Here is a 21758-nt window from a genome sequence, read left to right as displayed (position 1 = left end):
CCGCTCTGCCAGAGGCGCGGCGGCCGCTGCCGTGCCCGGTGTCACAGCAGCTCTGGCGGCTGTCACCACTGCAGTGGTGGGGGTGCTCCGGAGGAGCTGAAAAATGAATAGAAACTCAGGGAATAGGGTATGCTGGAGCAGAGTTGTTGGGCGCGACTGAACTCAGTCACGGTGGAAGTGAAGCGCTCTTGGCTGGACCGGGCGTCTCTTCGGACACGACACAATGCAAATATAGTGAATGTGCGTGCCGAGGATGGGTCGCTCGAAAGTGATTAACCAACTGATGGAGGCGTTGATGCCAGAAAGGCCGGGAACTTTTCCGTGCTCCTTACTACCTGGAAGTGTTGCTGTGGTCGGCTGGTCACGAAAGGCGTTCTGTCTGAATGTGTGAATCATGGACCGGGCATATTATTCCAATAATTGTTAGCATTGTATCCATGAGCAGGGACATTTGTATTTGCACAAGATCGTCGAATCATCGTGCCTGGACGCTACTTTTTCATACATTGTGCACATGTTACGATTGTGAATAGCCTTTGAAATGCAATGTTCCTCGTTCAATCGACACGGTAAACTTTGTCACCGTTCTGTGGTCCGATTTTTTTCCCCTGGGAAGATTGATGGTTTTGCTATTGTCAATTGCATGACTAAATTATGACCATGCGTTTTTGGAAGTACCTGCTTTGTCAGTAGCAAGCCAGGAGCAAATCAGGGTGTATTCTCAATGAGTGAACCTGTGAAAATAGACGCACACCAGGGTGTCCTATATCATTAAGAGCATACCACAGTTGTGCATTTTATCTGAGGCTCCCATGCATTATTAGTTCTGCATTCTGAGGTATCACTCTGACTCTTTGTAGCGATAACACAAGCCTCAGAATTGCACTGTTTTTACCGCATTTGGGATCCAAAGAAAATGTCTTACGCAAACTCTCGTGAAATAGGTCGATGACTTGGTATAAAACTCGTTCCCATAGACGTGATATGTGACATCTGTAGTTGCGTGTCACACAGTTGCGTGTCACACAGTTGCGTGTCACACAGTTGCGTGTCACACAGTTGCGTGATTTACGACACACTATTTCAGATTTCTATACATTTTTCCGTTATACTCTTGAGCCGTTTCGACACCGTAGTTATTGACTTAAATGCGTGCATTTGCCGTTCCTGATTCCGCTTTAAATCCATGGCCGTTCCATGCTGACACCTTCATATTATGGTAGAAAGCCTGAAAGGTGCCTAAGGTAGCATTGCCTAAGGTAAGGTAAGGTATAGGACAGACATCAGAAGGGCTGTCCTTCAAACTTGCACCAAACGGTGTCAAACTCTGGAAGTGACCGTGCGTTTTTTATCTTGTATGCTTATCAGGCGGTGAATAGCTGTGATGCCTATAAACTGGACAATGTCGCAAAGATTGAGGGCGATCGCTATTTCAACCAGTTGATACACTTAGCCGTTTGTATGTACATTAAAGGTGATTGTGATGTAAATAAGTGTGCTCGATTGTGACACGTCAACCCAAGCATATGTTTGTTTGCCAGGCTGGAATATGTATACTTCGGTGATTGAAAAATAAAAAGTAAACATGACATTTTATTTTTCACATGGGTGAACAAAACATCACATGGTGATGGATGAAATGATTATAATTATGGCCAAATATCTATCATAAATGGGCTGCTTTGGTCCCGAATACCTGTGCGCTGTGCCGTGTACATTTAATTTCATGGACAAATGTCGACTTGTTTGATAACATTCTTATCGGAACGTACCTAGTTAAATAAGAAGCTGTACAGGCTCACTCATCAGTCATGGAAGTATTTATTTGCACGTAATTAGGTACGTCAATCATTACCCTTTATGTCAATAATTAGCCCTCCGCCGTTGGTACAGGTATGTACCATTCTGCCATGTTTACCCGTTATCATACTGTTCTATTGTGCGGTAGCATGCCATTATCTACCTCAGTCCAGAAAGATGCGACACATATATTGGACGTTCATTTCAGTTGCCCCGGTCACACATACACGACGCACGGCCCGCGCACCAAAAATTCATTCATTCTGGCCAGTGCGTCGTCCTGCGCTATGCATTCGTTACTCGTTCGTCGAGCGCGCTGGGCGAACGGAATCATGCGTCGTCATTCGTCGCGTGCGTCGACAATTTTTGTGCATGCTCAAAAATGTGCGTTGAGCTCGACGCACGAAGGCGGACGCCAGACACGCGCGGAGCGCGTTGGACCAGCGCCAGATACACGCGGAATATACGCTAGGTAATCGTTGTATGCTCGTCGGTTGATGCATCGCGTACACCCAGCGCAGACATAGCGTGCCTCTAACGCATGTCTAACGGATTCGCATAGACTATAAAGACGTGGTAAACCAGAGCTGAGCGAGTCTGTAGCGCGCACAGCGTTCGTCTGGCGTATGTCTAATTGTAACCATAACAAGGTCCTACCTCCTCATTGCTCATTCTACCCTCATGGGCGACTCTCCTGCGTTATTGCTGCATAGTGCATGGGTTCCTCTTCAATTCCTCCCGCTCTTGATGTCAGAATTTATAAGTCATTTTAAGCATACATTATTTGTCATTGTCATTGTTTATCTCAGGAGCTGTTGAACCATCTGAAAACATGAGGATGTGCCCTCCTTGGGGGCACATCTGATATGACAGCAGGCAAGACGGGCTACTGCACCGCTGCCAAAAGCAGTTCGCTGGCTGTGCGTTGAATGCGCGGTGCACGCGCAGTCCATGCGTCCCGTGCGCTAGCAAGCCGCTGTGCATCCGTTGTGTGTGCGTCCTTTATGCGCTTTGCATTCGCTGTGCAAGTGCCCGGCGCGCTGGCAACGCGTTCGTAGCGCGTTGTGCATTCGTTGTCAACTTGCCATTTCCTGCGAACTCCTGACAAAAGTTGGTCACACAACAACGCACGACGACGCACTGGTCTTTTTGCAATGCGCCGGCCGTACGTCATGCATGTGTGACCGGGCTAACAGCTTTCTTTCTTGTTTTCCTTATGAAGCACTAATTGTTTTGTGACTTTTGGCGATGCAAGTATTATTTTTCCTTGCAAGATGCTTTATATGAGCATGAAAAAAATCGTTACCCTATAGAGCAGGTCAATTGGCTGGGCCATCCCTTTAGTTGAGTCACAAGTGCATAGACATAGACATGTGCTGTGTAGTAAGAAGTTTCCTGCAAAACACTTACACGTCTTTGTTTTCGTTTTTGTTTGCTTAGGGCAGAATGGCGATTGCATAACCTGTCCTTTTTTGTCATAAACAGTTCAGCACAATCCCTTTCTTCATGGTTCACCGCCGGCAGTTGCAAATTTGCACCATATAACGTGCAAATTTGTTATAAAGATATGGGACGAGTGTTTTAAAGTCTTACACTTTGCAAGTTTTATTGGTAACTTGTATATACGTGTGTGACTCCACTTTTTGTAAATTTGTTAACGACTTAACCCGCGCCCGGCTGGGGGTCCTGGATTTCCACGCCCTGCTGGGGGGGGGGGGGGGTTCGAACACCCCCCCTTCTAACTCGGCTCCTGGGCCACGTAGCGATACGCAAAAGGCGGCGTTCGAAAGAACGTCAAAAATAATGAGGAAATCACTTCGGTCAATTTTTTTGGTCAGGTCAAAGGTCAGGTCACCAGAGGTAATTGAAGGCAAAATTTCGCCGATTTCCAGGTCGAATATCGACAATTTCCAAGAAGCCAACGCATAACTCGGGAACCAATAGAGCTACAGCGCTAGGCACTAATTAAAAAAAAGGTTTCCGTTCGTATTTTGACTCATTCAAGAGCTTTGAGTGCGAAAGGTAAGAGGATCTTATGAATCAACGACTGTGCGATTCAAAAGAAGCTCTGCTAGCGCCTATAGTTTCGCTCCTGACTTGTGACTAGGGGATCACAACGAATGTCTGACCGGTTATGCGTAATCACATGAGCTTAACACTTTCTTTTTCTCTTTTTATCACCACTTTCAGAGTTTGCCGGTTTCATGCGCTTCGCTTACATGCGAACGGGGTTGTACTCGTCTTTTTTGTGTTATTTGAGAGCCACGTTTTCCAGAAGCTTTGTCTCATGTCTTTGTCGCCATTGTTTCAACTAGGCATTGGTGAACATGGCAAAACATGCACCCATGTGTGCCTTCCTGTTGGTTCTTTCGAATGGCAAAGCAATCACATTTAGCGACCGTCTGTTTTGTCAAGGTGAGCGGTCCAAGAGCCAAGCTAATAGCTTTTGCAACAGCGGATGCTCGAGTCTGAAAAAGGAGCCCCGGGCCGTACGAACAGTCCAGTTTTTGCCCCGATATACGCAACAACCCGACTTGACTAGAAGTAACGGCATGGTGCTTTCAGCTAAGACTTGTTTTGCAACACGCATATTTACACTTTCGAAAAGAGTTGCGATATCTCCTACACCTCTACACAGGAAAGGGTATCCACTCTACAATTTTCGCACTAGCTCATTTGTGCTGACTGCTGACATAATATCTCTAAGCATTGAAGGAAGATAAATGACTAAGAGGCATAACTGAAGTTTTTTTTCCAGCCTGCTACTACACTTGCATAACTGAAAGTTATAGAGGTCAGAGGATCTGTGTCGCCGCCTTCCATGCTAATTAAGTGCGTTGCGTGCCCCTGCCCAGTCATTACAAAACCCGCTCCGTCGGCGTCGCTATTGTTTGCGACACATTGGAACTAATTACGAGGACTGCCATTGTCATCACGTAGTTGAATGGAAGATGTGAGATAGAAGTAAGAAGAGATGGTTTCCCCTCTGTAAGAAAGCGCAGGACACTCACTATCACCAGTTTAGTTGAAGTGCGTAGGTGACACTGATGTTAAGTGGTTACTGGTTAGTGAAAAGCAAGAACCTATGCTGCATTGCCTCAGTTCTCCCGTGTGCTGAAGGAGGTTTTGCGCGGCGCCGTATAAATCACGTGCCCTTGTCCCATTCGAATGTTTATTGTTTAGTCCGACTCCATGCTGTCTATTTATTACCTGTCCCAATTGGTCGGTATTGATCGATTGCAGTAAAACAGATCAATCAAAAGCCAGCTCCAATTTATGCCTACATTATGTCATGCATGCACCTTGAAAGTATAAAACGTCTAACGTGCTTTTGAGCCATTCCACTGAATGCTTGAAGAACTGAATCCACTCAATCTATCATATGATCGTTTCGACAAAAAATTAAAACAAGAACTAAAAATAAAAACAAAAACGGACAAACGTCAATTCGCACCACGCATATGTCGTTTGTTGCCGGGACAGACGGGCTCCTCCGCATCTGATGGGTCTCGGCACCCGACAGAACGCCCCCGGCACCCACCGCTGTGGATCCTGCCGCTACTCTCAGCGCTGCTTCCTGGCGTTTGCTGAAAACGCCGAGACGATGGGCAGAAGTGGCCGTGGATCAGGACGGTGCGTGGGGAAGGGGTGGTCAGGCTGGTCTGCTCGAGATAGATAAGACGAGTCAGGCTTTAAAATGTTGTGAGAGTATTGATTGTCGAGGGCTAAAGCCCAGTTGGGTGGGTTTAGAAGGGCTGGATGTTTTGCTGGTATGGGTCAGGTGAAGGTGAACGCGGATTACGGCGTGTTGGGTTGTCAAGAAGAGGGGAGCTCAATCAGACACATCAGCTGATATTACCGAGCTCAGCTATCTCAGAGTCGGTCTGGTGTGTTTGAGCTGGGTGTGGCCGGGTGGGCGGGACCGGTACAGGTTTATGCTGCCTACACAGTGCAGCGGGGCGCGCTGTGCGGGTCCGGCCTGGTTCGGTCTCACCCGGCCCCCGCTGCACACTGGGCCGGGGGCCCGGAAAAGTGCTAGAAATTATCTGTGATTGAGTTGTTGATCTCAGTGACAAGCAAACATGCTAAAAACGACGTGGGGCTGCTTAACCCTCGCCGGACCTATTGTTGGACCCCCCCCCCCTCGGCCAGCCGAGGGGGGAGGGTTGGTACGACCCCTTTTCGCCGTTTCGCCCCTAATGGAGCTAGAGCCTCGCGGAAAAAACAAGCGTGTGCGCCGTTTCAAGACGAAACGATTGATACCCGATTTTAAGGTCCCAGGTCAACCGGTAACCTCTGAGGTGAAGTCAAAAAGCCCAAGGTAGGGTTTAGTTTTTGGTAAATAATTTCGCAAAAAAATGGCCGCAGAGCAGCGATTTTGGCACCATCGTGGTCGCCTGGCTCAGGCGCGTCGAATGGTATACTTTTTGTCCGGGTGAGGTCAACTTAAGGTGTTGACCTCGAGTCAAGGTCAGTTCAGAGCCCATCAGGCCACGAACTTAATCGAAGGAAGTCGTATTGCATATCATTCGATTCGGGATGTCTTCCCGAGTCCATTGGTGGCTTTCCCGAGTCGCTGGCTCAATTTGATCATGAGTTATTGACGAGAAACTCCTATGACCGTAGTGACGTCATAAATGACGTCACGGAAGGTCAAAAATGCAAAAGTAAAGCATCGGATCTTGCAAGGAGTGCATGAAATCACGATTCCGAGTGCTTGAGATAGTTTGAGATCATTTCATGCGCAAAAACAACAGTTTCCTTATTTCCCCATTGACTTTTATTGGTGAGGTCACGTGACCTCGAAGAGTAGCAGGCATTAGCAAAAATTGCGAGTAGGGCATGACAGAAAGATGATTAGTGGTTTGTATGGCATGGTCATTTTTAGCGGCTCGAAATAACATTTCTCAAAAAGTCTGACTAAAGAGCAAGTTGTTGTTGATTATCACTGACTTGTGTTTGGGGGTTAATAACGACTGATTTTTTTTTAGTTTGGGCCAAAATTTTTAACAGCATTGTGTGCGTTGATCAATTCTGAGCTCAGGGACATATATTCTATTCTGATTATACGCGTTTGTTTTTCAAAACTTCCAGCGCTTTAAAGAGCGCGGGGCCTTCAGTAGAGCGGCGAGGTGACAATTGCCCCTACATCATGTGGTTTACTTGCGCATATCTCGAAAAGTAGCAGGGAAAAGCAGCAAAGCACCTATATGGAACGAAAGATGAGTAATCAGAGGCTAGTATAAAATGTTCATTTTTAGCTGCTCGAAATCACATTTTTATAAAAGTCTAATTAAAAAATTAGATATGATTTTTAATTACGTCTTGCAGCTGCTTGCAAAAAGCTAGCTTATCTTGCAGAAAAGCGATGCAATATGTAAGAATGATGTTGGCACAGTGAACAACAGTGCCCTAAACTCGTCTGTGAGGAAATTTCGTTCAAAACGACGATTGGTCAGCTAATAAATTACCACTGAAGATCATCATGAAAATCGGTAAATGTGGTGGCCACTAGAGAGTCTAAATTGTCTTGTGTTTGGTGACAACTGACGACCTCAATTTTGACCTTAGGGAAAAACTGGCATCGGAATCGTATTCTTCGATCAATTTGGGATTCAATGATACCTGTTTTGTTCATATTGCGGAGAGTCAGTTTGAGGGAATTTCTAGCGCTTTTTCGGGCTGCCGGCCTACAGTGCGCTGTAGCTGAGCCAGGCTGAGCCGCGCCGCCGCACACTGGTCGGAAACGCCCTCACGAGAGGCCACGGGCGATTCCGGAGTTTCGGATTATTTTTTATATAGATCGATTTGAAATTGATCAAATTATTATACTTAGGCCAAAAAAACTGATCCGGGTGACCAAAAATAACTGTAATCAGCCCCCGAAGATGGGTTATCCCAGAACTCGGAAACTGACGCGGAGCAAGAGGTTTCTTGAGCCGGATATTCAGAGTCTTATTGCTGATAGACACCAAATTGAAATCCCACATATTATGCATCAAAATGTTCGTTATGAAGTTGCCGACTGGTCAGTGCAAAATTTTTGGCATGCTTTTTCCCTAACTAAGATGTACTGTAGCTTTTTTATGAAGGCTCTCCTACAGTGATTCTGGAATATAACTGCAAAGTTTAGGTAAGGAAACAACAGGTAGTCCCATCTAGTTCCACTCTGATTTTTTGTGAGATGAAGCAGGATTTAAATTCACACCAGGGCAACATAAAAGCTAACTGCGCATATTTGCGCAAAATTTGCAGGAGCCGCTCTTCCTACCCAACTACCGCCCGCCCCGCCCCAGTTTCGGCACGGCCGCCGCGCCCGGCTTACGCTGACCTGTGTGGCCTGCACGCATCCATGCGTAGTTGACTGGTCATTAAAAACAGATGCGCTTGAGTTTATGAATTTTGTGAAAAGCGCGTTTTATGTATGCATTTATTTATGTATTGACATCAAAAGCCTTCCACATATTGCGTGGCGATTACGGCTTGCATTTAGAGAGCCTTGCTATTGACAACCATCACTCGGCTGAAGAAAGTGGAAATTGAAACCTTCGTGAATATAAGACGCTGCAAATATAGGACACCTGTCACTGACGTCGGGTTACCTTGGGCCGTCTTTTTACATTAGATCACAATTCCGGTATTTAACCATGGCCGGACCGATTGGTTTTCTATATTGACCGGGGAGGGTTGGTACAACTCCCTCGCCGTTTCGCCTCTAATTGAGCTAGAGCCTCGCGGAAAAAACAAGCTCGTGTGTCGTTATAAGACGCAACAATTAGGTACTACCCGATTTTAAGGTCTTAGGTCAGCCAGTGACCTCTTAGGTCAGGTAAGTGCCACAAGGCACGGGCTCGGTTTTAGGTTAATTACTTTGCCAAAAATGGTCGCACTGCCGCGATTTTGACATCATCGTGTTTGTCTAGCTCAGGCGCGTTGAATGCTATACTTGGTGTTCGGGTGAAGTCAACTTAAGGTGTTAACCTCGGGTCAAGGTCAGGTCGGAGCCCCTCAGGTCACGAAAATGGTTGAAGGAGGTCATATCGCATATCATTCGATTCGGCAGGTCTTCCTGAGTCCAATGGTGGCTTTCCCGACTCTCTAGCTCCATCTGATCAGGAGTTATTGACGAAAAACTTATATGGCCTTAGTGACGTCATAAATGACGTCACGCAAAGTCAACAATACTAAAGTGAAGCACTGGACCTTGCAAGGAGTGCATGAAACCATTCCCGGTCCCCGAATAGCAGCTCCCAATTTCCCTTGTTGACTTAAAGTGGTGCTAGATCCTGTATTATGCTCAATTATGACGTCATAACTTAACAGATTCACGTCATATATTTAGTGCTTGACATCCAAATGATAGCTTACATATGACAGAGAAGGTATGCAAAGTTTTATGAAGTTTGCTTCACTAGTTGTGGAATAACAAGCAAAAAACTTTTGCGGAAAGGCCGCTGGCCTCTCGCTGGAGCGTTTCCGACCAGTGTGCGCCGGGACCGGGATGGGTCGGTACTCGGTGGGCTGACCGGGCCGGAAAGTTTCACTGGCCCTCGCCGGGCCGCGGAGCCAGCGGTCAGGAACGGGCACAACCGGCGCCGCCGGCGGCCCACCGACCTCTCCGCGCGGCCGGCCCAGTCGGAACGCAGTGAAAGTCGCCCGTGCTGCCAGCGCCGTCGCGGGACCGCGAGTATCACACACTGTGGGACAGCGCGCTCTAGAGCGGCCGGATTTCAGACGCGTGAAGCCCGGCTCGTGACCTTTACGGTGTTGGATTACTGTAAGAGGTCAACGCGTTAGCTGTCGATGGTGACAGCAGACTGGCAGGCAGTGGGGGTCAGGGAACGGAGGAGCAACGCACTCGCCTCGTGGCGACGTTAGCAGAAAGACAGCTCAGATTTCAGAATGTTTGCAATGCCGGATAAGTGAGCATTGACGGTGTATTTTTGCATTGTCCACATAAATTGGATTATCTTATCGTTCATCTTTCAGTTGTGGGAAATGTTCTGTTCTTTTTATTATCGTCAGCATTCCTCCCCCGATTAGTGCAGTACAACCGCCAAATGCCACTCTATCCGGTGAATTATCATCCGCCTGTCATTCCCACTGCCTCACCGGAACCAGACCAAACCAAAACCGGCAGCTCTGGCACGGGGTAATCCAAGACGCCGTGACCGCGCCGTACCGTGGGGCTTTCAGTGCAGGTAGCTGAACTACACGTCTCTGTCACGTAACGGGTCACGGCGGATGGACGGTCGCACTCGGCGAGCTACATCGGAACTGCCAATCGGAAGGGCAGTTTCGCTGACCTCAATAAGGGTCGACAGGGGCCGTGTGTGATTTGGGGTCACCCTTGCTATTATATCATAGCACGTGACAGCCACTAAGGCCAGGGCAGGCGTGGAAGATGGATAAATGAGAGGAGGAGAGGTCAGATGAATGGAGGTAGTTATAGGTACTGAACTTCATAAGGTGTCAGGCGCATGACATGACCGCATAGCGCGTTTTGTTGATACATGGCAAATAATATTTGTTTGGTTAGAGCGACTCGAATTAAATACACCGTCACAAAATTAACTTTTTAAATATTTTTTTTTCTTCAGAAACTTAATATTTATTTAGATAAAATCAAAATGATTAAAATTTGACCGTTTATGTTAGTATGACTTCATTACTTCATCGAAATCAAAGAGGGTGATTTATTTAGCCTCTATTAGCGGCAAACGTTCGCGGTTCAGCAATGGGCTATTGAGCGGCCGCAGCAATTCAGGCACCGCAGGCATTAAACTACGCGATAACTGAGGGCTTAACCCATTGCAGAATGTTTTCTTTTATCTTTCACCGCAAGGATCTGCTGAGAGGTCGCGGGCTGTTTGCATCGGACAAACTCATGAATAACCCATGAGCGTGACTCGGCAAAATGTGTTTAATTGGCAAACTTCCAGCGTGATGTGATCTAAGCGCTTCCCGACAGAAGACCTGCCTTGCAGCGTGTGTGCAATGTGTACCGACATCCCAACGTTGGCCATCTATGTTTGTCTTTGCCTCATCAACTCCGTTTCTATCTCCAACATCCAACATTTGCTCTTTTGCAATCTCTCTTCTCTTCGTCTCCCCACTATTGCACGCTCTCAGTCTCCCTCTTACCGTCCCTCCAATTCGGTTTCCCACTTTCAGTTCCCACCATTACAAATGTGTCTCGATACCCCATTATTGACGCCTTCCACCACTGCCTGCCTCTGTCTCGGCGGCCGGCCGCGTTGCTGGGCTGCCCGGCGTTTCCCACAGAGGACCCGTCAGCCCACCTCAGCCCGTACCGACCGCTATGGCCGTGACATTGCCGCCTATTGTGCGGCTCGCTAATGGCTGGAAACCATGCACAGGCCCGCACTGTAGTGGTGGTGTGTCGGTCGCTGAATTACCCCACGGCACGAGCACACGCGTGCAGTTTTGGTGGGAAATGACACGGCAGGGCGAGCTATTGCGCTGTGTGGTGGGATATTGTCTGTCAAACGATATCGGAGCTCTTCGTGTCGTGGTGAAAATGCACAGGAAGTATGCTAGGCTGAGCGAAATAAAACGATTAGATTAGTTCAAGGAAGGTGAAAGTATCTTGGAGATCGGAGATGTGCATTTCTGCTTTGATTCGCAGGGTGGTGCTAGCGTAGACCGTATTATCAGCCAGATACTAATCGTCTCTATAGAAAACTACGCTATACAAGTTATAAAACGTTTTTTATGATGATAATGTATTTACATCCAATCAGGGTTACTTTTAAAGGGGGGAAGAGGGGAATTTCCCCCCTTCGAAAATTCCGCTCCCCCTTTCAAATCGTGTCTGAACGGCTAGGGAGGGAAGGGGGAATTTCCCCCTTTCAAATTTATTTTGGAGCCCATTTTCAATCAATTCGCTATTCAGATTCTATAGTCATCGTTAATCAGATTCTCGTCATCAATCAACGTTGCCGGCGTTAAGATAATTATTAATTTTCAATTTTCGGTTCCATCCAACCATTTTACGTTCAGTGCAGCAGGAACTCCAGATTTGACCCGATACCGATCGGATAGTCGGTGGGACCGTCTCTTGTCTTGTCTCTTCCGTCTTTTCGCAATCACTGACATATCGGTACAGGCGTCGGCGTAGAAACCGGCGGGGGACGGGATTACCTCTCCGAACCAAGGGTGGATACAGGGGGAGGGGGGCAATGGGCCATGGCCCCTCCTTTGACGCAAAAAGAAGGTGACCCCCTTTTGGACCCCCTTTTATATTCTGTGTTCTTTCTCAGAAACGACCCATTTATTCACGATTATTTTCACTTTTTCATCGACGCCAAGGCCAGACATCTAAAATTTTTGTCCCAATATGACAATGGCCGTGTTTAACCATCCTCCAAACCGGAATCATTGAAGGAAAAACAACGTTATTTTTGTCCCATAGGCATCAAAGCTTTGAGTAATAAATGACTTTTCTCTTTATGCAGCATTCACGTTCATCTGCTTTGCATGCAGAGCAGGGCGCAAAAAAAGTACCTCATCACAGCCGGCTTTCCCAATGGAACTTTCACTGCTCACTAATACTAATAGTAATAATTCAAGTTTTGTGCTTCATTAGTTTTTGTTCGGATGTCACTGCCCACCTTGTAGTTGTAGAGGTTGCAGTTTTGTAGCGCCGTCGTTTCTCTACATATGTACACGACCACACAAAGAACTTTGGAATTGCTCGTTAACTGTAGCTTTTGTGAGCGTTTAAGAATTTCATGTTTTTTGCTCATTTTTGCTCGAACAGTTTGACATCAATTACTCCTGACCTAAGGTGACCTAAGACTTTAAATTTTGTGCGAAGGTTTCAAATTGATGCCCGGTAAGGTACTAAAAATTTGGCGGCGCTGCGCGCCGCCGTTTTTCGCTTTTCAAGAAAACCCACATGGGGGCCAAAATGACCTCCAATCAGGGCGCGGATTAACCTCTCTCTTTAGAAAGGCGTTACTTAATGTTTGGCCGGGGTATACCTACTAGTTATTGATACCACTGATAGGTTGATACTACTGATTGGCATTTGCAAGGGCGCAGTCAAGTTGGGACCTCCCCCGCCCCTTACAGCCAAGGTAGGTGCGTATATTTTTTAGCAAAATTATTTTTTGGCAACCTTCCAAAATAAAGTGGCTGAAACCCGAGGAAAGAATAGGATTTGGGGGTAGGTAAGGTTCTGCGGGCTCCATCCTAACGAAAAACCTAATGGTATTGCCGCCCACCCCCCTTTCAGATGCCCCTGGATCCGCCTTTGCCCCGAACTTTATTCCCCCTCTCAACTTTTCCTGTAAAAGTAACCCTGCATCCAATGCAAATGAATGACAAAATAAAAAGTCGTGGTTAAACGTTTGAAATTATACTGATTTCCTGTGCAATATTATCAGTTCAATGCACATTGTGCACAGCTCGACGATCACTAGCAACGCCTCTGAACGTGTTTTCCTCTCCTCTCCTGTCCTCTCCTCTCCTCTCCTCTCCTCTCCTCTCCTCTCCTCTCCTCTCCTCTCCTCTCCTCTCCTCTCCTCTCCTCTCCTCTCCTTCCTCTCCTCTCCTCTCCTCTCCTCTCCTCTTTTCCCGCGGACTCGTTTCAACCGGGTACGACAGAGGGCCGTCTCGCTCTGTTGCGGTTGTCTGTATCGATGAGTTGTGATGACTTGCACCATGAGCTTCACTTGCACGATGAGCTTCACTTGCACCATGAGCACCATGAGCTCTCCGTGTGAGCAGCCTCGTCCGAGCATGGCGATGGAACGGACTTAGATTTTCAAAAAGAACTCGGTCGAAAAGTGGATATCATTAAGACTGCATCCGGTATATTTTGTAGAGATTATGTATTTATCATTTTTATACACTTTATGTCATCCGTTGCGCCCTGTAGAAATATGCACTCGATGTCTCCTCTGACGCCGAGCTTCTCCCCGTTCGCCACCTTTATCTCTGCTGTTCCATTGTCGATTTTCCCGGCTGTCTGCTATCTCTCGCCTCATCTCCTCACATCCTACACCTGGCTGTCCATCCGCCGAAACTCACCATCTGGTGAGCCATCCCGAGTGCTCGTTTTCCCGCCGGTGAATCGCTGCCAGACATACCGACAGTTTTCCCCACACAATGACACTGCTGGCTGAGGCTCTGATAAACGAGCTCGAGCAGAATACTTTCCCTCGGCGCTTTCTGTTTCATCTGACAAACGCAGGTGTGCTGCCATATGGTCAAATGTTTACTTGATCTCATCTCTTCCGCTGGACAAAGAGGAATGTTCCAGGAAGTGCCTTGGCTCTCGTCTATTTTTTAGTTAATCTTTTTATTCGCCCCACTTTTATATATTTTTGTTAACGTTCAAAGCAGTGCATAGACTCCCGTCACGTAAAAGACGTAGAATAAAGTCAATATTTCCCATTTAGAATATTGTATTACTCTTTCTTTTTAACTCTATCTTTTTTTCAGCTACGGCAACCGCGGTCACAACCAGCCGTGCACGCACCACGGCACGGGTCGGTGCTTCATCACCTCGCAGAACCATGGTTACGCCGTGGACGCCAGCTCGGTACCAGCCGACTGGGAACCTCTCTTCACCAACACCAACGACAAAACCAACGAGGGGCTGCTGCACAAGTCGCAGCCGTTCTTCAGGTAGGTTGGCTGTTTGTTTGCTTGCCGTGGTCGCCGAGGCGGAAACGTTGGCCGACTTTCAGACGGGGCTTGTTGTTTGAAATGTGCGTCACCGTGCGGTATGGAGGGAGGGGGGGGGGGGGCACGGGAAACGCAGGCGTGTTGACGGTGAGCCGGTGATAGCACGTCTGTTTAATGAGGAAAACAGCGTTGGATGAATTGGAGGAGAGGAATGTTTTCGGTTGATTGTCTTTCATAGAAGTTTCTGTGAACGCTTATCTAAGATCACAAATAATTGAATTATTCATAACCGCCTTTGCTTTTTACGTTGACTGTAAATGCTTACACCTCTCTTCAAAATCCCAAATTTTAACATTGCAGCAGAATCTACTGTCTCCATGGGATAGCACGATACTTATTTCCTATGTGATCCCGATTCCAATCGTTCAACACTTTCACTCTGTCTAAAATGCATATGCACGCAGTCCGCTCCAATGTCACTCCCATGATGTGGGCTCGAGGCATGTGGGTGCGCTGTCACTGATGGTAGGAGTCAGGAGATTAGAGCGTCCGTATAACGGTGGCCCAGTTCAGCTTAATTACGTCACTCGATATCTGCACCACGTTCCATGTGGGAGGGTGACAACGCACCCGCGTCTGGTAGCACTGCTAGTTTTCTGCAATCTTAAACGGTACAAAAATGTTTGATTTTTACACATATTATTCCTTTTCTAAAAATTATGTTCGTTTTGTTTGATGTTATTTCTAAAAGTTTGTTCAGTATTTTTTTTGCAGCTTTTAAACATGAACAACTCAAGTTTCCGGTGAAGACATGTGCAGAATAGCTTTGCTGCGCCATTGCCATTTAATGAGTATTTCCTTCTGTGCCAATAGCGTGAGGTAGCACATTAGCGCTCGCGCGTTTATTTCAAACAATGCAGGGAATATTACTTACTTTGTCGTTTTTTGACTTATACTTCAGGATGTGCGTCAAGTTCCGATTATGATCCCGTCTCGATTTGAAATCAGTGTTATTATAGTAATGACTTTCCCGATAAAATGGCTTCTTAACTATTCAATTAGAGGCTTGAAAACTCATTTTTGTCTGATTGGACTAACAATATTCGTAATTAAGCTGCATATGTACCATCTTGGTTCAATTGTCTGTATGCCAAAGGCATCATTAGTCAGTTTTCCCACGCTCTGTACAAAGGATCTATGCGTCCCTTTTAACATCAAACATGCCTCGAATGTATCATGTTGAGTATCCATGACAGGTTGGATGATGATGTAAATAATAAACCAAATTATTACAAATGCATTCAAATATATTCAAAAAGACACACAAAGCTTTCGGTTCATGGAACCTTGATCACTGTGCAAATGAGTATGCACAGTGATCAAGGTTCCATGAACCGAAAGCTTTGTGTGTCTTTTTGAATATATTTGAATGCATTTGTAATAATTTGGTTTATTATTTACATCATCAATGTATCATGTATCTTTTCTGGAGCCGTCTACTTTGTTTGACAATTGTTTGTGCCAGAGGCTCGTAAGAATGTTCCTGTCAGCTGATTGTGGTCTTTAAATACCCTGCTCTCCGTACTGGCTGTTCAGTGCTCACATGATATGGGCGTTTCTGCTGATGTTTTTTTTTCTCACGCGTTCTTCGTAAACACTACTCTATGATTCTTTTCCCATGCTTTTTATATATGAAGTTTTTCATATATTCCACCTTGTTTTCCCATGCTTTTTATATATGAAGCTGTTCATATATTCCACCTTGTTTTCCCATGTTCGTTTTCTCCCTGTGTTCTCTCCCGTTCATTCCTGCTGACGTCTGTGCTCCCCCGGCAGCGTCCAGTTCCACCCGGAGCACAGTGCCGGGCCAGAGGACCTGGAGGGCCTCTTTGACGTGTTTCTGGAGGCGGTCCGTCGCTCGGCGGCCGGGAAACGCGCCGACCTGCCCGACCTCATCTCCAGCGCCCTGACCTTCACATCAGAGACACCCGTCACGGAACTGCGTCCCAGGAAGGTGGGGAGCGAGAGCGTGAGGGATGGGGGAGGAAATTGAAAAGTGCATATACTTGTATAGCGATTAGTGGTGTCAATTTCAGAAAACGTGTACAGGGTTGGGCAGATAAATTGGGACAAAATACATATTTGCATTCAGAACGCCGTAGCTTATAAATTTGTAAACGTAGGCATTTCAAATTTGGATCACATATTGTCACACCAATTTTACACATTTATCACCAAATATGATCACTGTGGTCCACCTGCATCAGTCCTTATCGGTGCCTGAACTGGCCGCACGCGCGGCGAGATCTCCCTTCTGAAATGGCTCGTAATTGTAGCCAACTGGCACTGCTGAGACTCACCACAGTCACATGGGGACGTTCGTTAGACTCGGCCGCAAAAACGCCCCAGCAAGCAGAACTTGTGTGGGCTGAGGTTTAATGAGGGAGGGGCCATTTAGCCTTGGGTACAGTTTCCGGGATCCTCCGTTTCAGGAGATTTTGTATTTAATTTACTGTATGCCGGGGAGCTGACTCCTCGAAGAGCATCACTCCATGCAGGATGATGCCTTCTTCCATCTTGTTGATTCGAACTGCCGGAATAATGGTTAGGTACGCTGTAAGGGCGAACCTTCTCCCGATTCCGTAAAATAAGGGGGCCCCACGTGGCCGTCAGAAGTCACCGAGTGGAATGCCATCACCGAGGTCTGCTGCATGCTTTTTGGAACTAAGATCACGTCTTCTGGGCTGGTTGCGATGTTTCATGGTGTTTGCGGTTGTTCATATGTTCGGTTATGGGGATACCATCGTCGAAAAAGACCTGCACGTGCTTGCTCGCTTCTCCAAAGCCCTTCAAGAGGAAACAATCTTTTTAACGTCACAGCTGCTTCAACATCTATGTTAACAGGTCGATATGCATCAATGCATAAGAGTACATGTTTGAGGTGCTGGTATATCGCTTTCTCATGGCGCGGCTACCTTCGTTGTAAGCTCGCACCACTGTTTTCGCGAGGATCCTCTGATTTAACTAAATTTTGCCTTTTAGCCCCCCTGGAAAACCGGGGGAGCGGCCGGTGTCAATGCAATAAGTATGTAAGGATGAGTCAACATCTTCTCTTCCTCCAACGTTTACGTCTGTTCGATACACACTACTTTCAGCCATTTGATGGAGCATAATTAGAGTATTGGCATGCATGTGGGCGCGGACTAAGTTGATAGTGACTTGCTTAAGCCCACGTTCTGTGATCAGCCGATTCAAAATTACAACGCAACCTGCATAACATCGAAAAGTATTCATTAGCCTATATTTACGTTCAAAAATTATCTTAATCACTCAAAAAATAGTCGTTTTAGAGGAAGTTGAAATTTGTCCCAATTTATCTGCCCAACCCTGTATGTCCAAAGTCCGTCTAATGTCCAATGCTTGCGTCGATTGTCCGTCCAAAAATGTCCAAGCCAGCCATTTGTCCAAAGATGTCTGACACCTACGCAATAGTTTACACTCAACACTGTTATTTAATTTGCTTTTCATGTACCGTTACAAGCTCAAAAGTGTTAATCATATCGAAAGCTGAGCTTTCTAATAGCCAATTAATGTTAAACACGACTACATTTTAAAAATGTTGATGTGTAGCAAGCGATTGTCCAAAATTGTCCAAAGCCTGCTGCCATTGTCCAACCGAATTCCGAATTGAACATTGGACAAAATCGGAATTCCGAAGATTCAAGTTCCGATTGACACCACTAATAGCGATACGAGTATCTGTCGTTGTGTGCTCGTTTTTTAGTTTGTCATCGCATGGGGTAGGAGTAAGCATTTTTAAATAACATATTCAGCCAATGACCATGATATGCTAACATAGCATTGCTCAGCATGCTATCGCCAGAAGTCTGAACTGAAAGTCATCATTCATATTTTGTGAGTAATTTGACGGCATTTTTTTTTTTTGACCGCATTAATAAACCCATTCTGTCATAAAAAACACAGATCGATGTCCCCCACCCTTTCCAATTTGTACAAACCGAGGAAAATAACAACTATTAAAATCAATGTCATCTCCCCGCACCTCACCCCCCCCCCCCCCGCCCCGTCCCCAGGTGCTGCTGCTGGGCTCGGGCGGCCTCTCGATCGGCCAGGCCGGTGAGTTTGATTACTCCGGGAGCCAGGCCATCAAGGCTCTTAAAGAGGAGGAGGTACAGGTGGTACTCATCAACCCCAACATCGCCACCGTGCAGACGTCCCGCGGCATGGCCGATAAGGTCTACCTGCTGCCGATCACGCCAGAGTATGTGGAACAGGTGAGAGAATCGGAGGGTGGGAGGGTCGAACAGAGGGTCGGACGGTGGGACAGAGGATCAGACCGATGGATAAATTCCTATCTCGCTTCAAGCAGCGACTGACGGATATATTGATGTGTTGCATAAATCGGTTTAAGGTGTTGATATGCTCAGCTCGGATCGAACGGACTTAGTTGTGTGGCGAAATGTGTGTAAAACGCACTGGTGAGCAAGGTTAGAACTAGAAAAGCAGTTCAAGCTCGAGTTTTTTTTTGCCGGCTTATTCGGTGACCAAAGTAAACAAATGATCAACCCTCCATTTTGTATAACTCCACTGGTGACCTTCGGATGCTCATGCCGTAGGTGATCATTCACCACCAGTAACCATCGTTAAACATTTCCTATTTCTCACAGGTAATCCGCGCCGAACATCCGGACGGCATTCTCCTGACGTTTGGCGGCCAGACAGCTCTGAACTGTGGTGTGGCACTCGATCGGGCCGGAGTGCTCACCAAGTACGGGGTCAGAGTGCTCGGTAAGATCCGTCCTGAACCCCGAGCTGGTGGTGAGCTTGTTGGAATGCCCGAGCTGCCAGTATGCGCATTGCACAGGTCACCGAGCTGAATTAATGTAATGTATGCCGGGTAAAGGATGTAACTATTTGGAGCTCGGTTTTGTCTGGAAACATTGTAAGCTACTCTGATTTGTCATCGGTTGATGTGAAAGTCCGCTTCGACCTTTCCGACTTCCTCTATCGAGAACGAGTACGTGGAAGTTGCATTTAAGTCGCTGTTTGTGCCATGCGTCACTGTCACTATTTCCGATTCCTAGTCATCTTCTGTGTTTGTTTGTTTTTTGTTTTGTTGGGTTAGGCCCTTTCGGTCCAATTAGACCATTTCAGAAGCGGAAGGATGATAGGAATCAGGGGGAGACATTGGTCTGGGCAGGCACCCTAGTGAGTCGCCGGGGCTGAGCCCATCCCGAAGGACAGGCCGACCAGCCCCAAGGTACTCACTGCACCCGGCTACGGGGTGCGCTCCCTCGGGAGCAGCGGTGCCGCTCCAAGGAAGCAGACCGCATGAGATAAAGTTGCCTGTCCAGCCCGGAGGGGGGTTGCGGCGTGGAGGAGAAGGATTTCCGTATCCTGAGGATAGAAGCATGGAACGGTGATCTTCTGTGTGTTTTCCAGGGACGCCAATCCGCTCCATTATGGAGACGGAGGACAGGAAGGCGTTCGCAGCCAAAGTGGAACAGATAGGGGAGAGGGTGGCGCCCTCTGCCTGCGCCGAGACCGTTCAGCAGGTGAGAGGTCGGCGATGAACGAGACAAAGGTGTACCGATGAGGGAGGTATGAGGGAAGAGCAAACGGAATGATATGCAAATGAATTTGGTCGCGGCTGGTAGCCGGGGCCCTGTTCGGTCGCTGTTTTTATATCAGCGTGCTGTCGGTTTTCCCCATATAAGGAAGTTATTGCTGGCGCGGCTTGGCCTCTCATTGGTCTAACGAATAGACCACTTGAATTCGACCAATGAGGAGCCAAGAAGCAGCAGCATGGTCGCAGCCTGCTGATAAATAAAGGGGGTGCGAACACAGCTCGGGTGGAGCCCTCATGCAAGCGATAGATACACCATTTGGCAACTTGCTAATTATGCGTCTAAAGATGTTTAAAATGCAATCGTGAAATGGCTTAACATGCTGTCATTGCTGTGAAGTGACCATGCTGTTCAAAGTTTTTTTTTATTAAGGCGATCATAGGCATCGAGTACGATAATGCAACGTCTCACAATTTATGCCATTGGCTGCTGGTCGTGACCTGGTGCCGCGTACCGTTACTAATAGTTCCGGCCTCCGCCACCAGGCGCTGGACGCCGCCGCTGTTCTCGGCTACCCTGTGATGGCGCGGGCCGCCTTCGCTCTCGGAGGGCTCGGCTCAGGGTTCGCCAGCAACCCGGAGGGACTGCGAGCCCTGGTAACCACGGCGCTGGCGAGGTCACCGCAGGTCATCATAGGTCAGTAAAAGATAGGTCATATCATTGGTTAGTACAGGTCACCAAGTGTGAAATGGCAGCATTTGGATTTGGCAGCATACCTGTGTCGCAGCTGAGACAGCATTGTGTTAGTTGAGCCTTATGCGTCCATTCCAGATGTTCAGTGAATCCCAACAGTTTCGTCGCTAGATAGACTGTGTGACTATGGATTCTTGGACAATGACTGGCGCCGTCTTTTATTTATCTGGAAATAATGGCGATTTATTTTTTTCAGACAAGTCGCTGAAGGGCTGGAAGGAGGTGGAATATGAGGTGGTCAGGGATGCCTACGACAACTGTGTTACCGTAAGTACTGACATGACCACACTGACCTGTGTGAGTTAATAAACCTACGTGCTCAGGTCTGGGGAAAGTCGCTGCTTAAGTTGCTACTGATTTAAAGAATCATTGATTACTGCGAACATACATTGGCTGAAGGAGGAAAAATATGCAAAATTCTCTTCGATCTGTCTGTAAGCCATTTCCTATCAAAAAGAATTACCGCCTTCGTTTGTCTTGCGTAACTAAGCTCACGTTGCAGCTTATGCGTCAGTTACCTGCGCACATGAGCCGCACGGTTAACGCTTTAACACGGTCGTCTCTCTCTCTCTCTCTCTCTCTCTCTCTCTCTCTCTCTCTCTCTCTCTCTCTCTCTCTCTCTCTCTCTCTCTCTCTCTCTCTCTCTCTCTCTCCCTCTCTCTCTCTCCCTCTCTCTCTCTCTCTCTCTCTCTCTCTCTCTCTCTCTCTCTCTCTCCCTCCCTCCCTCTCTCTCCCCCTAGGTCTGCAACATGGAGAACGTCGACCCCCTGGGCATCCACACGGGCGAATCCATAGTAGTGGCTCCCAGTCAAACGCTGTCCGACCGCGAGTACAACAAGCTGCGCACCACGGCTCTGAAAGTGATCCGCCACCTGGGAGTGGTGGGCGAGTGTAACATCCAGTACGCACTCAGTCCGGACTCGGAACAGTACTACATCATTGAGGTGAGAACGATCCCAG

General features: G+C 47.3%; 1 protein-coding gene across 1 annotated transcript in view; it reads left to right on the top strand.

Moving 5' to 3' along the window:
• The window catches only part of LOC122363197 (CAD protein-like), a 77691-nt gene that overhangs the window by 13177 nt on the left and 42756 nt on the right, over positions 1-21758 (top strand). Inside the window, exons 7-14 of the mRNA XM_043332170.1 lie at positions 14272-14457; positions 16294-16471; positions 18552-18752; positions 19146-19266; positions 19921-20033; positions 20591-20741; positions 20995-21065; positions 21539-21742. Coding sequence (XP_043188105.1) covers positions 14272-14457; positions 16294-16471; positions 18552-18752; positions 19146-19266; positions 19921-20033; positions 20591-20741; positions 20995-21065; positions 21539-21742 — 1225 coding nt within the window. The remainder of the gene's footprint in view (positions 1-14271; positions 14458-16293; positions 16472-18551; positions 18753-19145; positions 19267-19920; positions 20034-20590; positions 20742-20994; positions 21066-21538; positions 21743-21758) is intronic.

The sequence above is a fragment of the Amphibalanus amphitrite genome, unplaced genomic scaffold, assembly GCF_019059575.1.
Source record: "Amphibalanus amphitrite isolate SeventyFive unplaced genomic scaffold, NRLGWU_Aamphi_draft 000609F_arrow, whole genome shotgun sequence".
Lineage (NCBI taxonomy): Eukaryota > Metazoa > Arthropoda > Thecostraca > Balanomorpha > Balanidae > Amphibalanus > Amphibalanus amphitrite.
Note: the sequence above shows the minus strand (reverse complement) of the source record. Positions and strands in the feature narration are given on the sequence as shown.